We start from the raw sequence: 26,894 nt of genomic DNA, 5'->3' as shown, positions 1-26,894 counted from the left end.
AGAAGCTTGGTTTTTGAGGTATTAAAATTAACCTGCTACCTTTACAGCCCCATTACACCACATGCTTTAGGTCGGAGGAGAGAGACTCGGAGATATCTTAGTTGTTGTTGTCCTTTGATGTGTGTTATAGATGGTAGTATCATCTGCGTATATGTCGACAAATGAACTTAGATGTGATTTAGGAGATCATTGATGAAGATAAGGAAAAGAGTTTGACTTAGGATGGATCCTTGAGACACACTGACGTAAATACTTTGAGCTTTGGACTTCTGTCCATTGATGACTACCTGTATAAACCTATCAGAGAGAAAAGATTTGAGTGTTGAGAAGGCATTTCCAGATATTCTATAGCTGGACATCTTGTGAAGTAGACCTTTATGCCAAACCCTATCAAATGCCTTTGATATATCAACAGAGAGAGGAAACCCCTGTCAATAGATTCATTAATTCTATGTGAAATTACAGTCAATACATCAGCTGTATATCTCGCAGGATTGAAACCATATTGCTTATCACTAAGTAGGTTTTTACTGAGGTGGCTGACAGTTTCTCTATTTAACACAGATTCGAGCAACTTATGACGCACAAAAGAATAATTGGTCTTTACTGAGATGCAAAAGACTAATTTCTGTTATTTTTAAATATTGACATTTTCCAAGGTGTTCGGAAGCATTTCTCATTTAGACATTGATTGAACAATTTTGACTAGAAAATATGTAGTTGAAGAATTCTAACAAACAAAAAAGTACCATGCGAAATCCCTACAAAACCAAGCTGTCTATGAAAAACAATCAAAGATTTATCAAATGAAGTGCATACAGCAAATCAAGAAAGACATTGAAAAGAATAACGTATAATTTGAAAAGACATTGAGAAATAATGCAACAACAATTAAAATCTAAGCAGAAAAAACAGAGAGGCTTCAAAAGGAAGTTATTTTGAAATACAAACAAGAGGTTAAAGTTTTTAGAAAAAGGCAAAAACTAATATCAATCAGAGGTGCAAGTAAGATTGACAAATGTGAAGTTGGTTTGATTATACCAGTTTCTAACATTTCAGTTTCTTTGTATGAACGCCTAAATAGTAATACTAAATTAATTGAACTTGCAAAATGGAATTGGGGGATGTCTGGCAGAAACTATTGGATGATATTACTAAAGAAATGCAGACCTTAAATCTAATTATAAATGATTGGATATATGGTCTACATAGTCTGTGGCCCCAAACGAAAATCTCTAGACTTTATCATGGTAAACCCTAGGAATAAACAATACTTAGATCCTGTGGAGTTAAGGTTTTGGAGGCAGGGTGTTATGTTATGGATAAATATGGATAATAATGAACTCTTCAGCTTACTATAAAGACTGGGAGAATATGTCTCTTGGTGTTAGCACACAAGTTAAGCACAAATCATGCACATGTGGCAGTTGGACTGAAGTATAACCTTATTCTTTATTTGTTGTATTTACTTTCCTCTTCAGTATATTTTATTTCCACTAAATACAGCATTGTGTCTTTCTTACGGAACCACAAATATAATCGGCCAGAAAAGGGAACACAATGCTCTTGTAGGGAAATAACTTCTAATGTTCAACTTTCCTTTGTTCACTGAGGTCACCTCCTTATTCCTTGTCTGTTAAGCATTTCTAGTTTGTCTATTCTAAATTAAATCTCCTCATTAACATAATCTGTCAAAAACATGACAAAATATTTTTGAAAATAGAGCTTTCATGATTCATGTTATCTTAAATTTTTAAGAGTTAATTTCACAATGAAATCAATAATTGGAATTTTTCTTAAATTTTGGAAATATTACAATTTGGAGACATTTGTTTATAGTTTAAATTTCATAAAAAAATTAGACATAAAAACTTTTCATCATTTATCAAGTAAATTACAATAGTTACAAATTTCAGTTTTTAAGAACTTCCCTAAGAATTCCAAAATGAATAAATAACATTGTGACTCATAACAATACCTAGAATTCTTGTTTCAATACACATTTCCAGTTATAGTATGGACATATAAACAGAATTTTCTTTTATCATTTCTTGAACTAAGATGTATATATTTGTTTTTGTGTAAATAAAATGGATTTACATTTGAGGTACTTTTTATGTTGGAAAAAAAAACAGTTAAAAAAGAAAAACATCTTTTCTATTAATTTGGTATGATCCTTTTTCTCCATTTCAAAATTGTTTTATTTTTTTCCAGTGGTCATGGCACTTACATGGAAGATGATAATCTACATGCATCGGTGGCAGGTGTGGTCGACAGAGTGAACAAATTGATCTGTGTTCGACCTTTGAAAACAAGGTGAATGCTTTGGTATTTTCTTTGTAAAATCTTGGCAAACAATTGACATTGCCAACATTTTAAGGGAAATATAACTGGGAAATTCATGCTAAACAATTTATTTTGGTTTATCTATTTATGAGTAATGTATTTGCATTAAAAATAATTTAATATTTAATAGAAAAGCAAAAATATAAGTATGTGAAGTTACCATTAGTAGAAACTAATCATCCATTGAATGTTTTTTTTTCCTTTCCTAATTAAACTCCATATTAGTGTCCTTCATTAATTCAACTACATCCTAACGGTATTTTCACGTTTATATTTTCTATTGTTTTTAAAATGTCAGATATATCAACATGAGTAGATAAACTAAATTGTTTTGAATGAATTTTACAATTATATTTCTTTTAAAATCTTTCATGTTGCCAATAATACCATTTGCCAAAATATTTATTGAAATGTAGATATAACATTTTTGGCCTTCATATTAGAGTGTAGTATCTGTTTTATTGCAGGAGGCAAACCTTTCCAGATACTACCATCTTTTAGAGATTACAAAAGGTCACATTATCTGTCAGTTTTAGAGATTCTTTTAATGCTCTCCTGATAAATGTTTCTTTATTTAGACAATGTGTGTTTAATTTTCGTGTGTCAGAGTTTTTGTTGGATCTCATCATATAGCCAGGTGTTGGTAAATTTCTTAGACATTTTTAATGAGAAAGGAACAATTTTAAATGTTATTTGGGTAATTTTATTTTGATTTACATCTAACAAATTTTTACATATTTATTTAAAAATATTCTCGCTATTTTCTTAAATTGTTTGATCTTAATATCTAACAGTATTCCATGTTTATTGTTTTCAGATATAATGGAGAAGTTGGTGATGTTGTTGTTGGTCGTATAATTGAAGTTGGTCAGCGTCGGTGGAAAGTTGACACTCATTCCAAGTTGGATTCTATTCTGATGTTGTCCTCTGTCAATTTACCCGGTGGAGAACTTGTAAGACATTAATAACCATTTCAGTTCTAGTTTCTTATATTTTTCCAAATATTTTAAGCCAATATTTTTAGATGTAACTAATGTTATATCGATATATTACAATAAAACAACTCCTGAGGTACTCCCGCATTTATATCATATTGTTTAGATGTATGACTGTCGAGGATAACCTGGATTTTTCTTACTTAAGAAAGATGTAATGACGTTATGTATTCTTCCATATGATCTGATTTTCCTGAGAAGACCATCACGCTATAACCTGTCAAAAGCCTATAATTTCAATGATTTTGGCACTAGGTATTATGGAGTCATCTTTCTTTATATCAAGTAAATACTAATCGTTCTGCCTGTTATTACAGTATCAACTTTTAGAATATTGTCATTTGTGATATCTTTATATATCTATAATATAAAACTGAATGTCTGTGTGTGGTGTGTGTGTGTGTCTGGTCACGAATAGGCTCCTATATGGTTCACTATTTTAAAAAAACTGATTACATATAATGATAGAAGATGTATCGAGACACAGAAATGGGTATGTTTGATCTGGCAGAACGGTGGTTCATTAAAATTGTGGGGTCTGCGTTCACGCCTGGTCCACAAAGTATGGAAATAAAAAATTAAAAAATTAAAAAAAATCGTTTACAAGTGGTTGTGATATAGATGTACATAATAATACTTTGATAAGTAGGTTTTAACTGAAATAGGGATGGTATAATAAAATTGTGGGGTCTGCGTTCGCGCCTGGCCTCCATAGAATGGAAATATGTCACAAAGTTTAATAAAGACTTTTCATATCTATCTGCGTAAGTATACTTTGATAATTATGTTTCAGTTTGAAGAAATATTGTATAATAAAATTATGGGGTGTTCGTTCGCACCTGACCTCCATAGAATGGAAATATGTCACAAAGTTTAACAAGGCTTTTTAATATAGATCCACAGAATATTGTGATAAGTGTTTCAGTGTGAACAGGTATGGTATAATAAATTATGGGGTTTATCTATTTTATTTTTACTTTCATCATATTTTGCTTTGGTTTTGATACCCTCAAATTCGAAACTATCTCTTTACAACCCTTCCTTTTCATAACCTATCATACTTTCATAAATCAGTCCATTTTCTGTAGGCTGTTTTGGAACCCAGTCAGCGACGGGTACTTTTGCTAGTATATATATATATATATATATATATATATATATATTTTATATGTGTGTGTATATATATATAAATTAAATAAGTGCTAAGTCATTGATGTGCGTTTATAAATAACAATAATAAACTCTTTCTAATTTTATATATATATATATATATATATATATAATCATATCACAAGTTGAAAAAAAGAACATAAAAATGCTCAATCGTAGGTCCTATCAGAGCTAATATTTACTATTATTATTTATTATTATGAGTATGTATTTATAAAAGTTGATAATGCAGAAAACCGAAATGGTGAAAGATAAAGAAAAACAGTTTACTTCATCTAAGGAAACGAAAATCTCCTATGTTTTCTTTCCTTTGGATGGATTGAACTTTTCGTTTATTTTCTTAGGAGAGGAATGTTTCTCCTAAAACATGAAAAATGGGAATTTTTCCGAATATCAAATGCTAAGGAAGTTTCATCAACTATAATGATGCAAGTAAGGACACAGTCGAAAGAATAAGAAAGCAAAAATACAATTAATATTGTATTAATCAAAATGAATCTGCATGACTCATTCCAATATTGTAAGTCTTAATTTGTTTCAATTCGTGTAGATCCGTTACACGTCTGCATTGTATTGCTATCTATAAATTTTCTTCATATCTAAAAAACACTTTGTCCTTTTATTTTTAAAAAACATTTCTAAAATTTTATATATTTTGTTCCCTTTTACAGAGGCGTCGATCAGAAGAAGATGAAAAAATGATGCGGCATTATTTAAAAGAAGGAGATTTAATTAGTGTATCCTTTTATATAATGAACTGACCATTTGAATATGGTCTGCGTTTATGGAGTTTGTAACCATTTGCTTGTTGCTCTTGTGCAACTGAGTATCTTGGTACAAGCTCAGCAAGCATACAGTTAACACATCATTAGGAGCAACCGGGCTAATGAAAAAGAATTTCCAAAACTATCTGGTGAATATACCAGGTGAACCAAGTGCAAGAGAAATACAAACAATAGCACTTAAAGGGACGGTTAGAATCTTAAAAAGATCTCTCGGTTGGAGTAACTAAACTAACAGGAGAATGTTTGGCATCCGGTAGAATGTCTCATCTTCAGCAAAAACAAAGTGATAAGAAAATTAAAACAAAAAAGGGAACATTTCGTTACATTATGTTTAACATATCATTGCATTAAAAAAACTACCATAATTTTTGTTAACTGTCAAGAAAAGAAGCTTCGTTATTACCAAGCGATTTTTCAATTAATTTTTGGGGTGCTTTTTTTGTCAAATAAATAATTTTAAGTAAATGTTTTCAAGAAAAGGTCCAAAGAAATGAGTTTTTTTTTTGTTTTTTTTTTAACAAGTTTGTTTAAAAATGTAATATTTTTTTTTTTTTAAGAAGGAAAATTGGTTTGTTTTCAAGTATTTTTTTGTTAATGAAGAAAAATTGGAACAAACTTTCTTTTATTTTAAAGTTTCACTTGCTTTTTAGGGGTATCCGGGTTATAGTGTTTTCTTTTTTTAATTTTTTTTAAAAAGTATTTTCTGATAAAAAAGTTAAAATAAAAGCGGGTGGATTATGTTTTTTTGCTGATTGACTTGGAATAAGTGGGAGCTTTTTATCTGATTGCCATGTTACATTAAACAGCAGCTGTTGATATCATGTTTCAGAGGAAAGCCAAGCGAATGCTGAGTTACGTTTGGTTCAAAGGATGCACTAGTAACTCATTATAGTTCATTATAATTAACATATAACATTATGATTAATATATTACATAAGGATAAACATATTACATTATGATTAACATATTACATTATGACGAAATGTTGCTTCCCTCTGCCTGTTTTACAAGTATTTTAATGGTGGATGCTCTGACAAACTACAAGCCCTTGTACATTCTTGACGAAAATACCCTCGACAAACCCGACAAGCAGCAAAGTCCCACCCCTACACAGTTGAGATCCATAGATGTAAGAAAGCCTTTTACTCTAATAGCTTCTTCCCTAGAGCTGCAAGACTTTGAATTCTCTTCTTGTTTCCTGCTTCCCCAACTGTACTGACATGCAGAAGTTCAAATGTAATATGAACGGACATCTTGCTGCTAAACTCCCTACATAGTACCCCTGCAACTTAGGTCCCTGATAGTAGCCCCCTACTTCAAAGTGGCAATATGCCTTGTTTGGGGGTGAAAATGTAATAATAATAAAAAAAAAAATATCTATTACATTATGATTAACATATTACATTATGATTAATATATTATGTTATGATTAACATATTACATTATGATTAATATATTACATTATGATTAAAATATTATGATTACTAGATTACATTAATTGACATGTCATTCTATTATAATTAGCATGTAACTGAAAATATGAAAAACAAATCTTAGGAATAAAATGCAAAAGGAATATACCTTACTTAGATGTCAAAACAATAGTCGAAGGATACATGAAAAATATAATTATGCAAAAATAAAAAAAATCTTCTGACAGATAAGTACTATGAACTTATAGAAAACTTATACACCAAACAAACGGCCAAATTTCCCCCCAAAATACTTGAAAATACTACTCTAAAAGTTAGTGAAATTAAATCAGAAACCAAAAAAGATACCAAAGCAAATATCAACCTTTACTTTAGTTACATGTTTCTGATTGCTGTCCTTATTTTGGTTGTTATGTCCACAATAGTTTGGCTGTTGTACTCTCCAGGGCAACAACCAAGATGAGAACAACAGCTTTAAATATGGAATGCATTATTTGGATTATTCAAACTACTGTTATCATCTTGGCTGTTAATCTCATAATATTTTGGTTGATACAACTTCTAACTTTCTTCAGGTGCATGGATCTGTGGCGCAATGGATAAAGTGCCAAGTTATAATTAGTTTCTAAGTAATAACTTTTTGGAAGTTGAAGGTTCTATCCTGTGTACAGGCGATACTAAGATTTCTTCCCAGATGATAATAGCAGGTTTGTTTTCAAGTCTAATGTTAAGAAATTCTTGTTGAACCATCTCATAAAGTAATCAACTTCAGATCCAATCATGACCTGCAATCCTCAAGGTGTTTTTCTCACTATTCACTTGAAACAAACCATTAACCCTTGTCCTTGAATGACCTTAATTAGTGATTACTCATTAGCAAAAAAAAAAAAATGCAGCATCACATGAGGACTTCTTGATAAAATACAGTTCTCTGCAAATCTACCTTCGATTCTCAAATGGTATTCTAGGTATATTATTTTTTGAAAGTAGGTATTTTAGTGTCTTAATATCGAAAGGGTAAATTTCTAGGAAAAATCATCAATTCCTGAGAAATGTTTTAGGCTTGTTTGATTTTGAGAAGTGATTGCCTAAATGCTCATATATTGAGTCTGTGTCCTCAGATTCTTTTCTGATGATGAGTCATCACATATAAAGGTTAAAAGCCACTTGAGGATAAGGGTTTATGAGACCATCCATTCAGCACAGCTGTAGCTGAGATTGAACTCACTACACGAGTTTGTAGTGTAATTCAAATCTTGTCGGTAGCTGAATATTTGATGCTTCGCCAAGGCTATCAAGGGTATTTTTTATCGTGACACCATCACTAGATGGATTGCTTACTATGGCCTAAGATAGTCCCATGTACCCTGGAGAGAAGGATAGACTGCACCAGTTTCTCATAAACCTGATATTTTTACCTTGTATGCGACAGTTTATGATTAATATGATTGGATTGAAAATAATGAATGAAAAAAAATTTGACCACTTATGAATATAGTTTGTGACAAGTAATTACATTCCTGACAGCAAATCTTGTTACAACTCCACTCCTACTCACAATTATCAATTCCTAAAGCCGCTTTCGGGGTTGGATAGTTTTCTTGTTGGACCGAATCTTCTAATAGAGAAATGTTTTATTCTTCAATCTAATGTTATTGTTCCTTAATTGTCTGAGGCAGAAGTTCAGTCTCTTTTCATGGATGGCTCACTCTCACTTCACACCCGCAGTCTTAAATATGGAAAGGTGAGTATTCCAGTTATTCAGGTTCAGAAAATTATTTTGTAGTTGATTTTAGTAGCAGCATTTTAAAAATGTTTCCATATTTATTTAGATGAATCTGTTTTCATTTAACACTATCGTCATATTCTGAGTATAAGTGCGGCCATGATGTATTGTGGGGATATCTTGGGTAATAAGGTAACAAGTGTAGCCTGGCTGCGCCATGAGTATATTCCTAATGCATACTGGGAGGCCAGATTTCACATGAAGTGTGGTTGACAAAGTTGTCTAACATCTTGGTTTCAGTTTTCCGGCTGCTATGACAGAGTGTTGAGTTTTACTGTTAAATATACAACCTATCTATAACTACCTCATCAATCTAGGGTTTCACTACATCAAAATGCAGATATAGACATCAATGTTCAGTCTGTGCTCCTTAGGGAAAAAGTGGTGTAACATAACAAAATGTTGTAGAATGAATTTTGGCATATTGACAGCATTAGATTGTTGGTCATGCTTTCCTCTCTGATGTTGCCTTGTAATCTAATCCTGAACCTTTCAATTTCTTCATGACCATCTTTCTGCCGATACTGAATAAGTCTGAAATTTATTTTGTGTGGATTTCAAGGAACATTCTTTGTTTCTTCTGTAGTTATGAAGATCCAAAATTTCTTCTGTAGTTATGAAGATCCAAAATTATTCTAATCAATTATTTTGCAAAAAGAAGAATGGAATGTTATCACTGTTTTCATGAAGATACGACAATGAAAAATAATAATTTGCATAGTTGAAACTGTACAAATAACACCGTAATAATATACCCAGTAATTATGTATAATACATTCTTAGCAAATCTTTAAATAGAAAAACAAAACAGATACTCCAAACCAACTTCCTGACAGGATGCTAGTCTGTCACCAATTATACTCCCAGCAATTTATTTATACACCTGGATGAGGTGTTTTGTTGACTAGTCCTAATGATTATTAAAATAGAACTTTGTATTCAATTACAACCACTTTCCTTCAACAAACTGAAATATATTTGAGGTTTTCACACTCTTAAATGTCTATAATAGACTGTAATACTTTCAGACATTGTGATCACAACTTCATGGACTCATGTTTGTGTCATTTTAACTGAATTATTTTATGTGATTGTTTCAAAATTCATTTTTTGAATTATGTTTACAATCTTTTCAGAAGTTAACTAAACTTAGCTGAAAGTTCAAGATGAGTTTTTGAAAATTTTTATCCATTTTCTGACTTTTATTTTGAAAAAAATTATCAAAGGTTCTCTCAGCTGTGCATGTATTGTATTTTGTGAATTACCTGGGAAACATTTCCAACATACAAAACATAGTTTTGATGATAAGTGACCAAGTCATGTGGTTTGTATTTAGGATGCCTCCTTCCAAGGAAGCATTGTACAAGTAACTCAGTTGTGTCCATGTTCTACACCTTGTAAGCAGTATACACAGATTTCTGATGGACATTTTGTATAAAATTGAAATCTCAAGCAGAACAGATGTAAATCACTTTAATTATCTCCTTTTCTACATTCTTGTTGACGATATGTACATTTTTTTTTTTTTTTTGCAATATTGTGTTTTATTGGTGAAGAATACAAGTTTTAAAATTATTTTGTTCCAGCTTGGTCAGGGGACGTTAGTGACAGTATCACCATCTTTAGTAAAACGTCGTAAGACACATTTCCATAATCTTCCCTGTGGAGCACAGATCATCCTCGGAAATAATGGTTACATCTGGATTTCCCCCATCTTGTCAGAACAAACTGAGGATGCTACTGGAGGCGGTTATGAACAAGATTTGGAGGTAAGAATTTCAAATTTCTTCATTTAAAAAAAATTGTTATTTCTTCTCTGGGTTTCTCTTTGATCAGGTTTTCTCTCTTTTGATGAGGGACAATGGTGCTGAAAAAAGAAATAATGAAATAGATTTGCAACTGCAGCAAATAAATAACATCAAAAACTAAGATGTAGCCTAGAGCAAATAATGGAGTTATTGTGCTCTTTAATTGTTCTAAAAGTTCTATTATTACAGCAACAATTAGAAGGAAAGAAAAAAAAATTCACTATTTCTATAACGAGACTGATGCTGTCACTATTATAGAGAGATGTCTATACCTATTTAGCTGACTACTTAAGTGGCAATAAGATGATATCGGCCAACTGCTTACAAGGGTGAAAAGAATTTATTGGTTGTAATGCTATAAAAAAAAAGAAACAACTCAGGTCAAGATCAAAGTGTAGTATCTGTTCTTCAGATGCTGCACTTCAATTTCTTGTTCTATGTCAGTGGAGGAGAAATGACTGAGACAATTTTTATTTTTATTCCTTTTCTCCACATTAAAAAACGACTCCGGTGTCTAATTCTGTCCCGTGGGGAGACATTGTAAATAGGAACAACTCGTGTAGACATTCGAATTAATAAACGATTTAGTATTTAAAGCATTTAAATTAAAACTTTATTTGTCATAAAAGTTAGCATTCAGATTTTAGTGAAAAAAACTTGAATGCCAACTAAATACTGTCCTGAAGTGTGTAAGATTTATCTGTACAAGGGTTTATCAAGGAAGCCTGGCATGAAGATACTTCACCCTACAAGTAAACCCTGATTAAATATTCCAAAGAACATGATATTTGAAGTTCAAATAAAGTCTACACTGGTTTATATGAAGAATAGCACACCTTCTGCAAGTAATGTTTCCTATAGTAACAGCAACAAGCTGGATACTCCACTAAACTAGATGAATTCTTGTCATAGAATTCAGTATGACCAAGAGATCACAAGAATGATATACTATTAAATAGTTAACTGGTCAATTGGAGAAACGAAAATTAATGTTTCTAACTTCTTTACTAAGTCAATGTTTTAGAGGTTGAAATAAAACAAAAAAGATTTTAGTTAAAGTAATTATGTAAAGTATATAAAATGTTAAACTTATACCTATTTTATACCCACAATATATATATATATATATATATATATATATATATATATATATATATATATATATATTTTATACCCACAATATATATATATATATATATATATTTTATACCCACAATATATATATATATATTTTATACCCACAATATATATATATATATTTTATACCCACAATATATATATATATATTTTATACCCACAATATATATATATATTTTATACCCACAATATATATATATATATATATATATTTTATACCCACAATATATATATATATATTTTATACCCACAATATATATATATATATATTTTATACCCACAATATATATATATATATATTTTATACCCACAATATATATATATATATATATTTTATACCCACAATATATATATATATATATATTTTATACCCACAATATATATATATATATATATTTTATACCCACAATATATATATATATATATATATTTTATACCCACAATATATATATATATATATATATATATATATATATATATATATATATTTTATACCCACAATATATATATATATATATATTTTATACCCACAATATATATATATACTTTATACCCACTATATATATATATATATATATATATATATATATATATATATATATATTATATATTATACCCACATATATGTTATGAGAGATATATAATTTTATTCAACTTAGGTAAGCAAAATTACCATAATTCACTACAATAAATCTACTGTTTCAGTCTTAAGACATTGTCGGGTGGCAATATATCTCTGATTTTGCTCAAGGCCAGTCATTTCATGAAAATGAAAACCGAATATAAAAAAAAAAAATAAAAAAAATAGAAAGAAGAGATGAAAAGGAAGAAAAGAATGTTTTCGTGACCACTTCTTAAAATTAAATGTCTAGATATGCATCATTTTTTTAAGGGGATGCTTGTTTAATAAGTTATAATGAAGGTGTCTTTCATTACTTAAATTATGTCAAAATGCGCACGTGTGTCATGTGGTCGGAAATAATGAATCCGCCAACTGAAAGCCATTTATGAAAGGTGGAAGAGAGTGAGGCTTTTTCAACTCTGCAATCTGTCTATAAGTTAATGCACATATGTCCTTGAATGTTTTATGCCCAGTTTCGTTAAAAATAATCTTGGTTAAATTTGTTGATAAAAACTTAGTCTGAAGTAAAAATAAGGATTTAATTGTAAAATCCTAACATTTGTTATGAAAAGCCTAATATTTTAAGTTTTATATAATAATAGGTTAATCTACTCTAAATATTTTATACTGGTTCTCAGTATAAATAAAATAGTCAAACTTCCAACAAAATGATGATAAAATAGATTAAAACTACATCTTTTTTTAATATATCCAATTTATAAAAGTTGTTAGTATACATTTTATTAGAGTTAAGTTTAACAGTTAGATAGATAATATATTATAGGAAGTAATACTAGCATCTAACGTACACTAATTAAAGTTTATTTATTTTATTTAATCATTTTTTTTTTATGTTGATGGATCATAATTAATATCAGTTAATTTTATGATTTATCTATCTTTATATCTTAAAGCTAATATATTGAGGTAGCTGGGTTGAATTTAAAAATTAGGGTTAAAAAAGTTAGCATGTGAAACAATTAATTATAGAGAAGAATTTATCTTGTGGTAATATAAAGGGAAATGTTTACAATTAACTGTAAGCCTGACAGGTCCATTTGTTTAATTGTAAAATTAATTATGAGTGGTAGTCTGCTTTAAGAAAACTTGGAAAGTTTAAGCATGTTGCCATCTGCTTGCATAACCTTCCAGAGGGTGGTGCAGTCGACAGTCAAATGCCGTATTAAAATCAATGAAACAGATGCCTCTCCTTTGTTGGAAACACCAACAATGTCTAAGGATTCATCCGAGGATGAAGATTTGATCGATGCAGCCACATCTTGGATGAAAACCACGTTGATTTCACTACTCTCTTAAACATTTGCTGATGTCCAGTCTGCTAGTAATGAGCTTCAGCATGTATCGCAGAATGGGATTTAGGTTTTATAGCTAAGGTAAAATACGAACTTTGTGTCTATTATCTTTGTAAAAATAAAATGTATCATTGTGAATGTATATTTTTTGTCTAAATAAAATAAACAATTATGATAAAAATAAATGTCTTGAAGACAAAAATATTTGCTTCAACTACAAAAAACACCTATCATCTTTAATGGTGATGTTCTTGGAGAAGTTGAGTTTCAAATATGTTATCATCACAATCGCAGTTCAAGGTAGAGCTGACATCAAAATGTAAATTGACATTGCATGTCATACCTTTTGCTAACTCCATTCCTGGCTCCAGTCAAAATCTGAGATAAAGCGCATCATCAAAGTTTGAATGAACAGTGAGTTTCAATAACCACTACCCGTTTTACATCTTCCGTGTCGCACTTCATCTCAAACAATACAGTATGTTTCTGCTGCAAGATTAACTCTCTCCAACAATCATCCTTATGAGTTAGGTCAGGGTCTTCGGCATCAACCAGGAGAATTCATCTATGAAACAATTGATCAAGGTTCTCTACGGGGTTCGAAAAAGCAATGTAGTGGACAACGAAAAGCCAAGCTAATGACAGTTAAATTTGACTTGAAACCCAACTTGATCTCACGAATCTATAGAGTTTGCCAGCAGTATAGTGAATGGCTAGAGATCACCCAATCATTGACTTCAAATCGTCAGGCTTGGTCAACCTTTATGAGGGATGCTGTAGCAAGAATGAATGGAACCGGATCAGGTGAATGTTGATTCAAACATAAACAACAAATATAATAAATAATTTCAAATAATGTGAAATTACAACCAGAAGGTACAGTGTCAAAAAACCATCTGATTTTGCATGGATAAAATGATAAGAGATGCTGGACTGTCAGTTTTTGGAAAATCTGGCACCTGTATCAAACTATTTTTCTGATAACAAAAGTAACAATATAATATTTCTTCTATTAATAATTATCTACATGTTAATACTGTAGTACCTTTAATGTACGTATGTACGTGCGTCACAGTTTCTAGATTATAAATTATTCGATTGGGAGATCCTATTTATCGGGGGAGGGGGGGTTGATGTAGGTGGGCATGTCGCGAACATTAAATTAGTATATAGAGATGCTAATTTAATGTTTGTAGTATGTTGCTGCCTTCTGTCCTCCTTTTTGATAAAATAGGATCTCCCAATCACCAAAGACGCAATGTAAAAAAATTAAAATAAAAAAATAATGTCACTTTTAGGTTGTATGTGAAACTAAGATATATATTCTTGGTCTTCTTACTAGGATCCAAGGGTAGTATCTGTTCTATCTAAGGATGGCATAATGATGTTGTGGAGTTTCTGTTCACGCTGGCTGTTTATGCAATAGAAATATGTCACAGACTCTTATAAAGATATTGAAAATAAACCATGATAACCAGATATATTCTAACACTACATTAACTAGATTACTTACACAAATACTTTCAGCTTTAACAAAAGGGATAAAATAATATCCTTCGGTCTCCATTTACCCTGAACGTGCACAGAATACTCAGCAGCAATATATTACATATGAAAGATGACGCTGTGGAATTTCCACAGGTGCCCCTAGTTTATATTGTGAACGTCCTGTGAACAATGTATAAAAAAAAAAAATCACCGTTGTCTACTGGTGGTCCATTGACCAGCATTTGAGAACCACTTAAAACTTTGTATAAATTGTGGCTAGAGCAGCAAAATGAGGTCAAATAGTGGATTTTTCATAAACATACTTTTTTAGAAAATAAATTCTGCAAGAGTTATTTCCCTTACACTCATTTGTTTTCTTAACATTTTAGTTTTTTATTACAATACCATTTGTATATTATAAGCAAAGATTACACAGGTATCAAATATAATAAACATAATTTTATTGATTTATTCTTTCTATTACGAACGCAGTTTTTTGTGAGTTGCGATAGAATAAATAATATTTGTGGCATAATAATTTAGTATGGCTCATAAAACATAGTTTTTGATAATTGATGTTTCCAGTTAATTTTCAATTTAAGTTAAAAATTTCTTTACATTGTTGTATTCTTTCAATTTTTTTTTTATATTAAAGGACTTACGTATTTAAGTATTATTGAAGCTCTGTAACCTATACTACCACCTCCACGAAAAAAAAAAAAAAAAAAAAAAGATTCTACTTTTTTTAGGTGTTTACAGCCTGAAAAAATTAGCAATAAAAAAAGGTAAAACAAAATGACAGTTTTCTCTTTCGAGTTTTTCACATCAATTTAACATAAGTTCAACTCAAGCCAAAAAGGTTTTTATTTAATAATTATTAAATTAAAAATGTTGTCTATATTTTAAAACATTCTTTATAATTAACTGAATCACTGAGTGCACACACACACACACACACACACATATGTTTGTGTATATATATACACATACACTCACTAGCATATACTCACTATGTATGTGTATATATATATACACACACACTCACTAGCAGGCCACCCTGGCATACACTTAAATATGATATTTTGATTAATGCATATTTCATATTTATTATTATATTATGTTGGACCCAATATATAATAATGATTTAAAAAGTTCAAAAAAGAATGATTTGTGTGCCACCACCGAGAATCAAAACAAAAACATGTAGCTTGTGATTTACTTTTTCCTTTGATGTTAATGACTGTACTATGAAGATGTGTTTACTGCAAAACTAAAAATTAAAAGATGAACCAATAGCTATTACGTTATGCATGCATATTTGTAATGCTGTCGTTTGACCTTCACCTGGCTAATTTCATTTTTTTACTTTTCACACTTTTATACCGATTTTCTCCAAATATAAAGTTTCACATGGGTTCGAATACCTTATATGTGAAGTTTCATGTCTGTAGACCAAAAACTGACGGAGGAGTTTGGTAAACAAAATTTTTTAAACAAAAATATATACGAATACATAAATATATATAGAAAGAGGTTTGTGTTTACTATAAGCTTTTTTACACAAATATTACACAAGTATAGATCATGTAGAATATCTGCATGAATATAATTACACGTAACAATTAACTAAAGATGATCATCCTATAAACAAACTAATAAGGAATTAATTAAAATGAATGTTAAAAAGAATATGCAAATTAACTAGATCTTTTGTAAATAAATGCAATTCAAGGACTCATATATAACAAAGTTGTATTTTCTTTTTAAATAAATAGAAAGAAGGGTTTTTAATATGAATATCAATACACAAAAAAACACAAATTTATAGGAGTAGCATTGTTGATCCAGTAATCTAAACTACCAAAGGTTTTTAAAAAATTTTTGAGGCCTAATATAATCATTTTTCTTAAAAACATTTTCTTGAAACTTAATTGACAAAAAATGTGTTCATGCATTTCTCCTTTTCTTGCTGATTTCAATTATTTAGTTTATGAGATTTCTCCTATTGGTTAATGAAATTGCGTATTTGTGGATTGGTGATTCTTTAGTCATCTCATAATCAATAATCTTGTTTTAAACTTTGATGAAAATTTATTTATATACAAGTGTAAACTCTCTGACAACAATGATGAAAACAAAAAATTTATTCTCCGTCAATGTTTGCACTGATATTCATACAAAATCATAAAATTATGTTAGCAATTTAACTTTTCATATATGAATTGTTATTGCTGATGACCTACAAAAAAATCCCACTTACTGTTGACTTTTTAGAGGGTTTAGGTGAACTTTTGAAGGATTTATTTTTTAATTCATTTCAAATTGTTAATATAGTCTTACTTGCTATTTGCTTTCTCGTTTCACCTTACACATTGGTTTTATAAGACTAGGAGACGTGTGTGTGTGTATATGCATATATATATATATGACTAGAGGACATGTGTGTATATATATATATATATATATAGAAAGAGAGATAAATTAAAATAATTTATCTGATGATATATTTTTATTATTTGGTCTACTATTATTATTTTAGTTATAGTTTCATAATATTTCAGCCAACCTTCTTCATATGTATATTTTTGAACTTGAGCAACTAATAATCAAACTTTGGAATGTGTACAGAATTTGAAACTGAACACACTCAGATAAGAATGATAGTCTTAATAATCCAAAAAACACAAATTAACTTTAGTAATATTTTGAATGTAATAATAAAAGTTAAAAAAAAAATCAAGTTATAATTTGTTGTGAGGTAAATAAAAAAAAGTTAATCTAATATTAAATGTTGATTTGATTGTGAAAAAAAATCACTCTCTCGTGTTTTGTGTTGAATTCTCTTTTGCTACATAAAATGCTTTCATCACGCATACTTTTTCGATGGCTTGTGAGAGTCCACCATGCCTTAATAGTGGCAGTTAAAATTCTACTCCTCTTTTGCTTGTGCAAACAACTCTTATCTCCCTTCCCTTTTGATCAAACGAGGAACAATGGTATGGTATTTGTGTTAAATAAATAAAAATTGAAAATGAAGAAAAATTTGCAACTGACAATTTCGTGCTAAGCAAAGTAAATTCCAATTTCTTTGTTTTTGTTTTGTGTTGAATTTCCTTAATAATTGCGCATTCAACTGAGGTTTGCTTGCTCTAGTTAGGGATCCATCGCAGTGCACTGGGAGGAAGCTTCACATGCCTCTCCGCTGTGAATTAGTCCATAACACATGGTAGTTTACATTGCATTATAAAGAACCTTTATTTTTATATATAATGGCTTGAATTAAAGTTAAAAATGCAAAAGTCAAATATGCTTTAAGTGTGTTCTAAACTGAAACATTCATTTTGAATGCATCCTGTCACATCAAAGAATCTACTGTTGATTTTATGTCGGGCCTTTTGGCTTGTGTGGTAATAAAACTTCTAAAATGAACTTGTGATGTTAGGCTGTGTAAAGTGTTAACTTTGGTCAAAATCGCATCTTCCTTCTTTCATCGGATTATTTCGATTATCGATACTTATTGAAGTCATTCAAATACAAAATTTAAGAACACTGTCAGGAACATTTCATATGAAATTTCATAAAAATCGACCCAGTCATTTTCGAACTCGCACACACACACACACACACACACACACAGTTCCTTTTATATAATAGTAGAGATTACTAAGTCTGGCCCACACAACCGATATTGTAAAACATTTTTAAATAATCATAAAAAATCAAAATCAACAAAAGAAACAACTCATATTTTTTTTTTTGATGAATATAAGACTTGTCTACCCTGTGACTAAAATTAATTTCTTTTTCATCATAAGTTTAAAACATGTGCAAAGAAAGAAAATCACTTCATTATTCTGACCAATGTCGAATAGAAACAGCCAATGTTTTATAAGTACGATCAATGCACTTGTTTGAATAAAGGTCTGCTCCAGTAAAAAAAAAAAAAAAAATGTTTATTGCAGTGCAAACCTATGCTGAATATTGTATTATAAAACACAAAATTCCCACATGTGACTTGAATTTTTCTGTTTCTTTTGTTTCTTCGATATTGCGACTGTTTTTCTTCTTTTTTTGCTGGAGTGAACCCTGAAAGCGTCCGTTATTGTGATAAAAAGCAAAAATGACTTTTCGCTCTACTTTCACATGCCTCCTTTCCCCATTGCACTTCTAAAAAGCCTGAAAACATTGAGATCTTTTTTTGTGTGAAGATCATTTAAAGAACTTTTCAATGAGAGCAATGAACCATAGTTTGACTTGTTCAGTCAACCTGTTACCTACAAACTCACAGGACAGCATGTCTCCTTCAATGGGAAATCCAATGGATTTTTATCTTTCAAACTCAACATTAACCTTTTCATTTTTTCTTCCATCTGTCTGTCTCTCTCAATATAAAAATTTTGTTGTAGACATGCATGTCAGTAATTGTGTGCGTGTGTGTGCACATGTATGTGTGTGTATATATATATATATATATATATATATATATATATATATTTCTGGGTTTATATAAAACTAGCATAGAGACCAGTCGTTGTCCGGGATTGAATGAAAATCAAAAAAAATTTCTATCCTTTCATATTCCGTGTTCAAAATGAATGTTTCTATTTAGAACACAATGTCATCAAAATCGGTATAGTCATCCATATTTTAATCAGATCGGTTGATCTAGTTGAGGATCCACCACAGTGTACTGGGAGGAAACGTCACATTTCCCTGCAGCAACTTAAAATTTCTTTATATTAAAATGAAAAGCAGGTGGAAAAATTTATGCTTTAAAAATATATATTAAAATTTAAAAAAAAAGTATTTCAATAAACCCCTATTTACTTACCTGCTTACAAGGGCAATTTTTTTTTTGTTTGTTCTTGGAATGTAAAAACAAAAAGAAAATTCAAAGATATCCTGCAAAATTATTCTCATTTTTGTCTGATACTACTTTGGATTCACCTTTCTTTGAATCACCTTTGAAAAACATTTGTTTTGATTGAATCTTAAGTTAATCTTCTGTTATGTTTCTAATATTTTGAAATAATTTCTATTTAGATTATTTGAACTACTGTTCTCATCTTGAGTCTTATTTTCACAATGTTTTATTTAATCCACTGGGGTAGCATGCTCTTGTTCCATCAGCCATGATCGCATAAAAATGCTAACTAATTCACGCTTGTATTCTGAATGTCATCTGCATTGATAGTGAACTTTTAACCTGCAAAAGAGTATCACTTATGACTGAATTTTACCAAGTACATCTTGCCCAGATTTAATCTTCCTCTGAGTACCATCAGAACTAAGACTGTTTTTAAAACTCACATCACACATCCATCATATCATTTACATGCAATAAGTATCCTCAACCCTCAGTGGCAACGTGTTATTTTCATGCATCATCATGCTTGCCTGATAGACTCTTCCCTTGACAGTGTTAATACTCTGCTTCATATTTAGATAAGGGAAAAATATCACCATACTTAATATATGTTTAACCAACCGTCATTCTATTTGAATAAGATGACATTTTTTGCATGTTTTAATCAGTCAGATATTACAAACAAAATATCTGTTAGCAAAAATCTCTGCTCTTTTCGATCATGTATTTTTGTTTGGGAAGATAGTATTATTGGTTGCACTGCTGGTCCTTGCAGACAATTCTAGTATGAATTTTGGGAGTCTGAACCTTATTCTTGTTTTTTAGATGTACAATCTTACTAATCACTACTGTAGAACACTACTTATTGACCACTATATATTGTTTTTAAAATATAATTAAATTAAAATATATATTGTATTTATATTTTATTTATTAAAGCATATATATATCTATAATATAAAGCTGAACGTCTGTGTGTGTGTCTGGTCACGAATAGGCTCCTATATGGTTGATCACATATAATGATAGAAAACTGATCACATATAATGATAGAAGATGTATCGAGACACAGGAATGTGTATGTTTTATCTGGCATAATGATGATTCATTAAAATTGTGGAGTCCACAAAGTATGGAAATAAAAAAATTTAAAAGTTAAAAAAAAAGTTTACAAGTGTTTTTGATACAGATGTACATAATAATACTTTGATAAGTATGTTTTAACTGAAATAGGGATGGTATAATAAAATTGTGGGGTCTGCGTTCGCGCCTGGCCTCCATAGAATGGAAATAGGCACAAACTTTAATAAAGACTTTTCATATCTATCTGCGTAAGTATACTTTGATAATTATGTTTCAGTTTGAAGAAATATGGTATGATAAAATTATGGGGTGTTCGTTTGCGCCTGACTTCCATAGAATGGAAATATGTCACAAAGTTTAACAAGGTTTTTTAATATAGATCCACAGAATATTGTGATAAGTGTTTCAGTGTGAACAGGTATAGTATAATAAATTATGGGGTTTATCTATTTTATTTTTACTTTCATCATATTTTGCTTTGGTTTTGATACCCCCAAATTCGAAGCTATCTCTTTACAACCCTTCCTTTTCATAACCTATCATACTTTCATAAATCAGTCCATTTTCTGTAGGCTGTTTTTGAACCCAGTCAACGACGGGTACTTTTGGTAGTGTATATATCTATAAAAATAAATGCTTTAATAAATATAAATATAATATATATAAATATTTTAAATGCCCCATAGGAGAATGTGTCTCCAAAAATAACATGTACATCAGTATGACTAGAACCAGTATCTCTCACAGACTAACATGCTACTTGTGTTCCTTGAATAACTTGATTTACCAACACCTCAGAGCACACGACACTACCAAAACTGAATTTAGAGCTATACTAATAAAAGACACCACCATTTTAGCCATCTCACACTGTGATCTATGCCTCACAATTATTGAAGTCCTACTAATCTATCAATCAGGCTCAATATGAAAGGGAAGGCACGCTTAAGTATTTTAAACAATTTTTAATCCTTGTTTGATTAAACTCACAAACGCAATCTTTTCTTTTTTCATTACTCGTCTGATGATGACTTATGAAAGTCAAAAAGGTTTGTGAATACGGCAAATTTCTTTTCACACTCGAACAGAACCTTTGAACACTAGCCTGCCAAAAAGAAAAAAGACGGATTGCAAGCGAAACAAACAGGAATTGTCCCTGCTACTCAATGAAAGATATATGAATGGAAATGTATAAAAAAGAATACGAAAAGTATAAAAGCTTATAACTTTTCTTTATTCGTTTTCAATTGGTGACGTGCAGGAATACAAAATAATATGAAAAAAAATTAAAAACTTTTTTTACATGTACATAATTTTCGACCGATCCTTCAGTCTTCATCGGTGTAGTGAAAGATAAAGTCACAAAAGACCATATATATATATATAAAATATATACTGAATATTCCACGTTTCATTCACTCTAGGACTCCTCAGGCTTATAATAAGCGTGAAGAATCCTAGAGTGGATGAAACGCGGAATATTCAGTGTAGCTTAATCGCCATATATATATATTTTATAAATTACTAACTAGCTCTACCTACGTATTGAGCACTTTTGAAGTAAATACTTAAAGTTTACGCATAAATCTATACTTTCGTAGATTAATTTTATGTAAGTAAAATAAGTAGTTATATATATATATATATATATATATATATATATATATATATACACACACACTTTATTGTGACTTTATTATCCCAATATTGTGTTAAATTCTATACTAGCTCTGCATAGTAGCTGATTGTTACCCAGCATATATGCTGCTTCTTTGAGTAGATTTACTCTTCATTGCTTTCTATAATTTTTACTTTGCCCATAAAAGGACATTGTGAAAATAACACTATGATATTAATTCAAATATTATGGGTTCTTTTCTTTTTCTTTTAAATGATTCCAAATGAAGAGAATGGAATTAATTTTGGTAAAGTAAAATTACAGCTGAGATTTTTCAGTCTGTCTAACAACATTATCATAATTCATCGTTCATTTTGATTGGTTATAAAATAAATTTTCTCTTTCTCTTTTTTTTTTTATTCCAGTAAAAATAAAAAAGCGAAAAAAGACATCTGGAAATTATTGAATTCTAATTTTTTCGATAACGGGTTTTTCTTTTATTTAATTTCAACATTGTCATAACTTGTCATATGCTATAAAGTAATGTACTTTTTCTTTACAATTTCCAAAGGTATAAGTAGCCTTAAACATCATGGACATAATGTGTATCAGCCACATATAATTCTCCCTCACATAAATAAAGCATTTAATTCAATCCTTAATAGCTTTAACATCCCTCATAATGTGCCCATTTTCACTCTTTTACAATGCTCATGCCATTTGGTGAGCATAAATTATTTAATTGCTGAAATAATATTTTTCTCTTTGTTTGTTCTACAGCATAACATAAAAATCTTCCAAATTACCTAGGTGAATGTCCTCCTCATCGTTAGCACAACCCACCTTGCTTTCACGAATGTGATTATGCCCCGTTATGCAGATCAGGGGACATTACTGCAGGATTATGTCTTTTTTCCTTTTGTTCAGGTTTGCTCACAATGGATTGTCGGGTAGTGGGTGTGTGGGGGGCGGGCCATGAAGAATGCTTTACTCTATTGAGATGAAGACCCCCCTCCCCTCCAAAAAAAACTCTTTCATTCCTTTTGTTAAGACTGAATTGATGCATCATTTAAAACTTTATAACTTGATTTTCTTAAAGATTTTGATTAGTGCCCACTTTCATGCAAAATGACTTCTTTAAACCATTATATTTTTAGTGTTGTCAATTTTATATAACTTAAACAGATTCTGAGCCAATAACTCTACATGCCAAGTCAGATTGAAATCAAGGTGATGAGTTGTTTTGTTCAAATTGGATAAGAAATTAAACATTTTTAAAATAAGATTTTTAACATCTACTCTCAGATTGATTTAAGTCTGAAGAATAAAAGTATAAATGTTAATTTACTATAATTGTCAATATTTTATATTTTAAAAACAAAGTTTGTTGTGCAAAATTTGCAAAGGTTGCCATTAAGAAATTTGAAAATACAATTAAATTTGATATTTTCAATATTTTACTACTTTTATTTAAAAAAATCAAATTGTAAAATTACATTTTATAAGAATAATTTACACATATCTTTATATATATATATATATATATATATAATGGCTATGGATCCAGTTTAATGCCAATCTAAAAATAATCAACATCATCATCATTATAAAATCTAAAAATAATCAACATCATCATCATTATATTGATGTTGATATCTGATTTACATGCTAGCATGTTGTGGGGACTCACTCATGCGCAAACTATCAACTCTTCTGAACTGTATAAATATACCGAGAGGTACCGACTGGTGTGGCACTTCAGTTGTTTGAATAAAGCTCTGATAGTATACCGTCTTAATGTTAAGTGTTATGACTGTTGTTCTGTGTATATTCTGTTTTTGTTCTCAATACAAACAACCTTTTCTGACCAATATCCATGTTTTTCTTAATGACCCTTTCAGGACACAACACAAGTGCTGGACAACTTTTAGAAATTGACTTCCAAACTAACCTATCTCTGGCCAAGTCTTTATTTATCCCTCTTTCTCTCCAATCCATCCTTATTATTTCTTCCCATGTTTTTCTTTGTCTTCCCTTGCCAACTGATGCTGATACTTCAACTGCTCTACATAGGCCAATCTGATTCTTTCAATGTGATCAAACTAACAAAGTCTCCTGTTCTACACACATCCTGCCCAGATTTAATCTTCCTCTGGGTGCCATCGAAACTAATCCTGTTACACATCCACCATATCATTTTCATGCAATACATATCCTCAACCCTCAGTGGCCAGGTGTCATTTTTATGCATCATGCTTGTCTAATAGACTCTTCTCTTGACAGTATTAACACTCTGCTTCATATTTAAATAAGGAGGAAATATCACCAACCATCGTTCTATTCAAATAAGATGACGTTTTTTTGCATGTTTTAATTAGTCAGCTATCACAAACAAAATATCTGTTACTAGCAAAAATCTTTGCTCTTTTCAATCATATATTTTTGTTTGGGAGGATACTATCATGATGAATGAACAGATACTACACTGAAATCCAAAGGTGAAGGTAATGACTGAGAGGATGGCATTATGGCAAACTATGCTGCACTACCAGCCTCCTCCTAAAAAGAAGGAGTTAATGCTTGGGGAAATGATATATCAGCAGAACACATATAAGATTACTTCACCCCAAAGGAGAAGGTAATCCTGAGAGAAAGGTTTCATAAGGGACAAACATATACTACTCCCCTCACCCCATGTTTTCACTGTAAAAGTTCTCAAATGCTAAAGAGCCTTGTATTCTAATAGTTTCTTCTCACAAACTGCAAGACTCGAATTTCCTCCCTGTTTCCTCACTGTAACGATATGCAGAAATTTGAATGTAATATCAACAGATATCTCGCTGCTCAACTCCCTACTTAAAGTGTCCTTGTAGGCATGGTCTGTAATTCACATGTCTCAGCAGCAATTTGTTTTGTTTGGGGAGAACATGATTAGCAAAAAATATTAAATACATTAAATAACCCAAAACACGGTTAATATGCCATTAAAACAGACAAACCAAATTTTTACAACTTATTCTTATGAGATCAGTTAAGTTTCTAATAGGATTGAACTAAGGTGAAATACTTTCTGTCTACTAAATGTTTCTGAAACTTCTGCATGTAATGATCTTCACTCCATTTCTCCTACTAAAAATGAAACATTTGTTTTTGTTCTATCTACTTTGAATAAAAACCTATAAAAAACGTGTATTTCTTTGCTCCATTTTCTCAAATATTCCCCTATTCAGCTATCATCTTAATATTACTTTGTCTTGTCCCTCACTGCATAATTTGATCAAAACCTTTGGAAAATTTATGTGAGCTGGTATAAATTTATTGCTGTCTCTACGTATTAAAAAATTTTTTTTTCTGGTTCTTTTGTAGCCTGTGTCACGCATTGATCGTGAAGTGATTTCACGAATGAGGAATTGTGTGCTAGCCCTCAGCCAGAACAAAATGATGATTTTTGACACAAGCATTCTATACACCTATGAAAATTCCCAAAAGTTTTCAGTAAGTTTTTTATTTAAAAATCAAATTGTAATCTATATATATATATATAAAAGCGAAAATGTATGTATGTATGTACGCTTTTCCTCGATGTCCACAAAAGGCTTCTTTCAGAGAAGCGCTTGCTCGCTTCACAACTTCTTAAAACTTTTTATATCATCTATAAATTGTAATATCTCAGAGTTACCCACGGAGCTCGCCTGTCTATTTAATTTCATTGACTTTCAAACGTTAATTATTCGACATTTCCCGCATCGGCACGTGTTACATTCGGTTTTCGGTATAAAAAAAAGCGAAACTCTACTCTAATCACAGGCCGAAAGCCAGTTGTCTCAAGAGAGCTAAGTAACGTTTGTTCAATGTCGACTTCATCATATCAGACTGTAGCTTTCATTTCGCTCCTCCTAATAAACAGGGAGCGGGTTTTTAAAAACAAACAAACCGATTTATTCACCTCATTCAAAACTGTCCCGCACAAAATGCTTACTGCTGAATACCTACCGCCATCACATCAATCAAAAACGCGCACCTGTTTTTTTTTAACACTTTACTATTTTCCAACTGCGCGTCGTGAAGGCTTTGTTTTTTTTTTTTCACGGGAACCTGTTTTTTTTCACATACCCCGAAAAATACCCGGGCAACGCCGGGTACCCCTCGCTCATCTATATATATAAAAACGAAAATGTATGTATGTATGTTTGTGTGTCTGCTAAAAACTTTTGACCAACGGAATAAAAATTCACAAACTTGGTATCATATTAAAGCCCCACCCTCCGGACGACAAATATCGAAAAATTAGCTCAAAAGGACCATCAGAAGTGCGTCAACTGATCGATTTTCTGCAGGGGGGGGGGGACCTCCCCAAAAAAGTGACATTTTAATGTTAAACATTACATATTTTTAAATCGATTTATAACTACCCCAAAAAATACGGGCGCCAACTCTTCTACA

At 30.6% G+C, this 26,894-nt stretch overlaps 1 protein-coding gene across 1 annotated transcript in view; it reads left to right on the top strand.

Moving 5' to 3' along the window:
- Positions 1 to 26,894, top strand: part of LOC145239848 (exosome complex component RRP4-like) — a 40,490-nt gene that overhangs the window by 3,160 nt on the left and 10,436 nt on the right. The window contains exons 2-7 of the mRNA XM_080103400.1: positions 2,215 to 2,316; positions 3,164 to 3,299; positions 5,183 to 5,248; positions 8,405 to 8,473; positions 10,102 to 10,284; positions 25,818 to 25,946. Coding sequence (XP_079959526.1) covers positions 2,215 to 2,316; positions 3,164 to 3,299; positions 5,183 to 5,248; positions 8,405 to 8,473; positions 10,102 to 10,284; positions 25,818 to 25,946 — 685 coding nt within the window. The remainder of the gene's footprint in view (positions 1 to 2,214; positions 2,317 to 3,163; positions 3,300 to 5,182; positions 5,249 to 8,404; positions 8,474 to 10,101; positions 10,285 to 25,817; positions 25,947 to 26,894) is intronic.

This window comes from Euprymna scolopes, chromosome 19, assembly GCF_053919585.1.
Source record: "Euprymna scolopes isolate OS-2025 chromosome 19, ASM5391958v1, whole genome shotgun sequence".
Classification (NCBI taxonomy): Eukaryota; Metazoa; Mollusca; class Cephalopoda; order Sepiida; family Sepiolidae; genus Euprymna; species Euprymna scolopes.
Note: the sequence above shows the minus strand (reverse complement) of the source record. Positions and strands in the feature narration are given on the sequence as shown.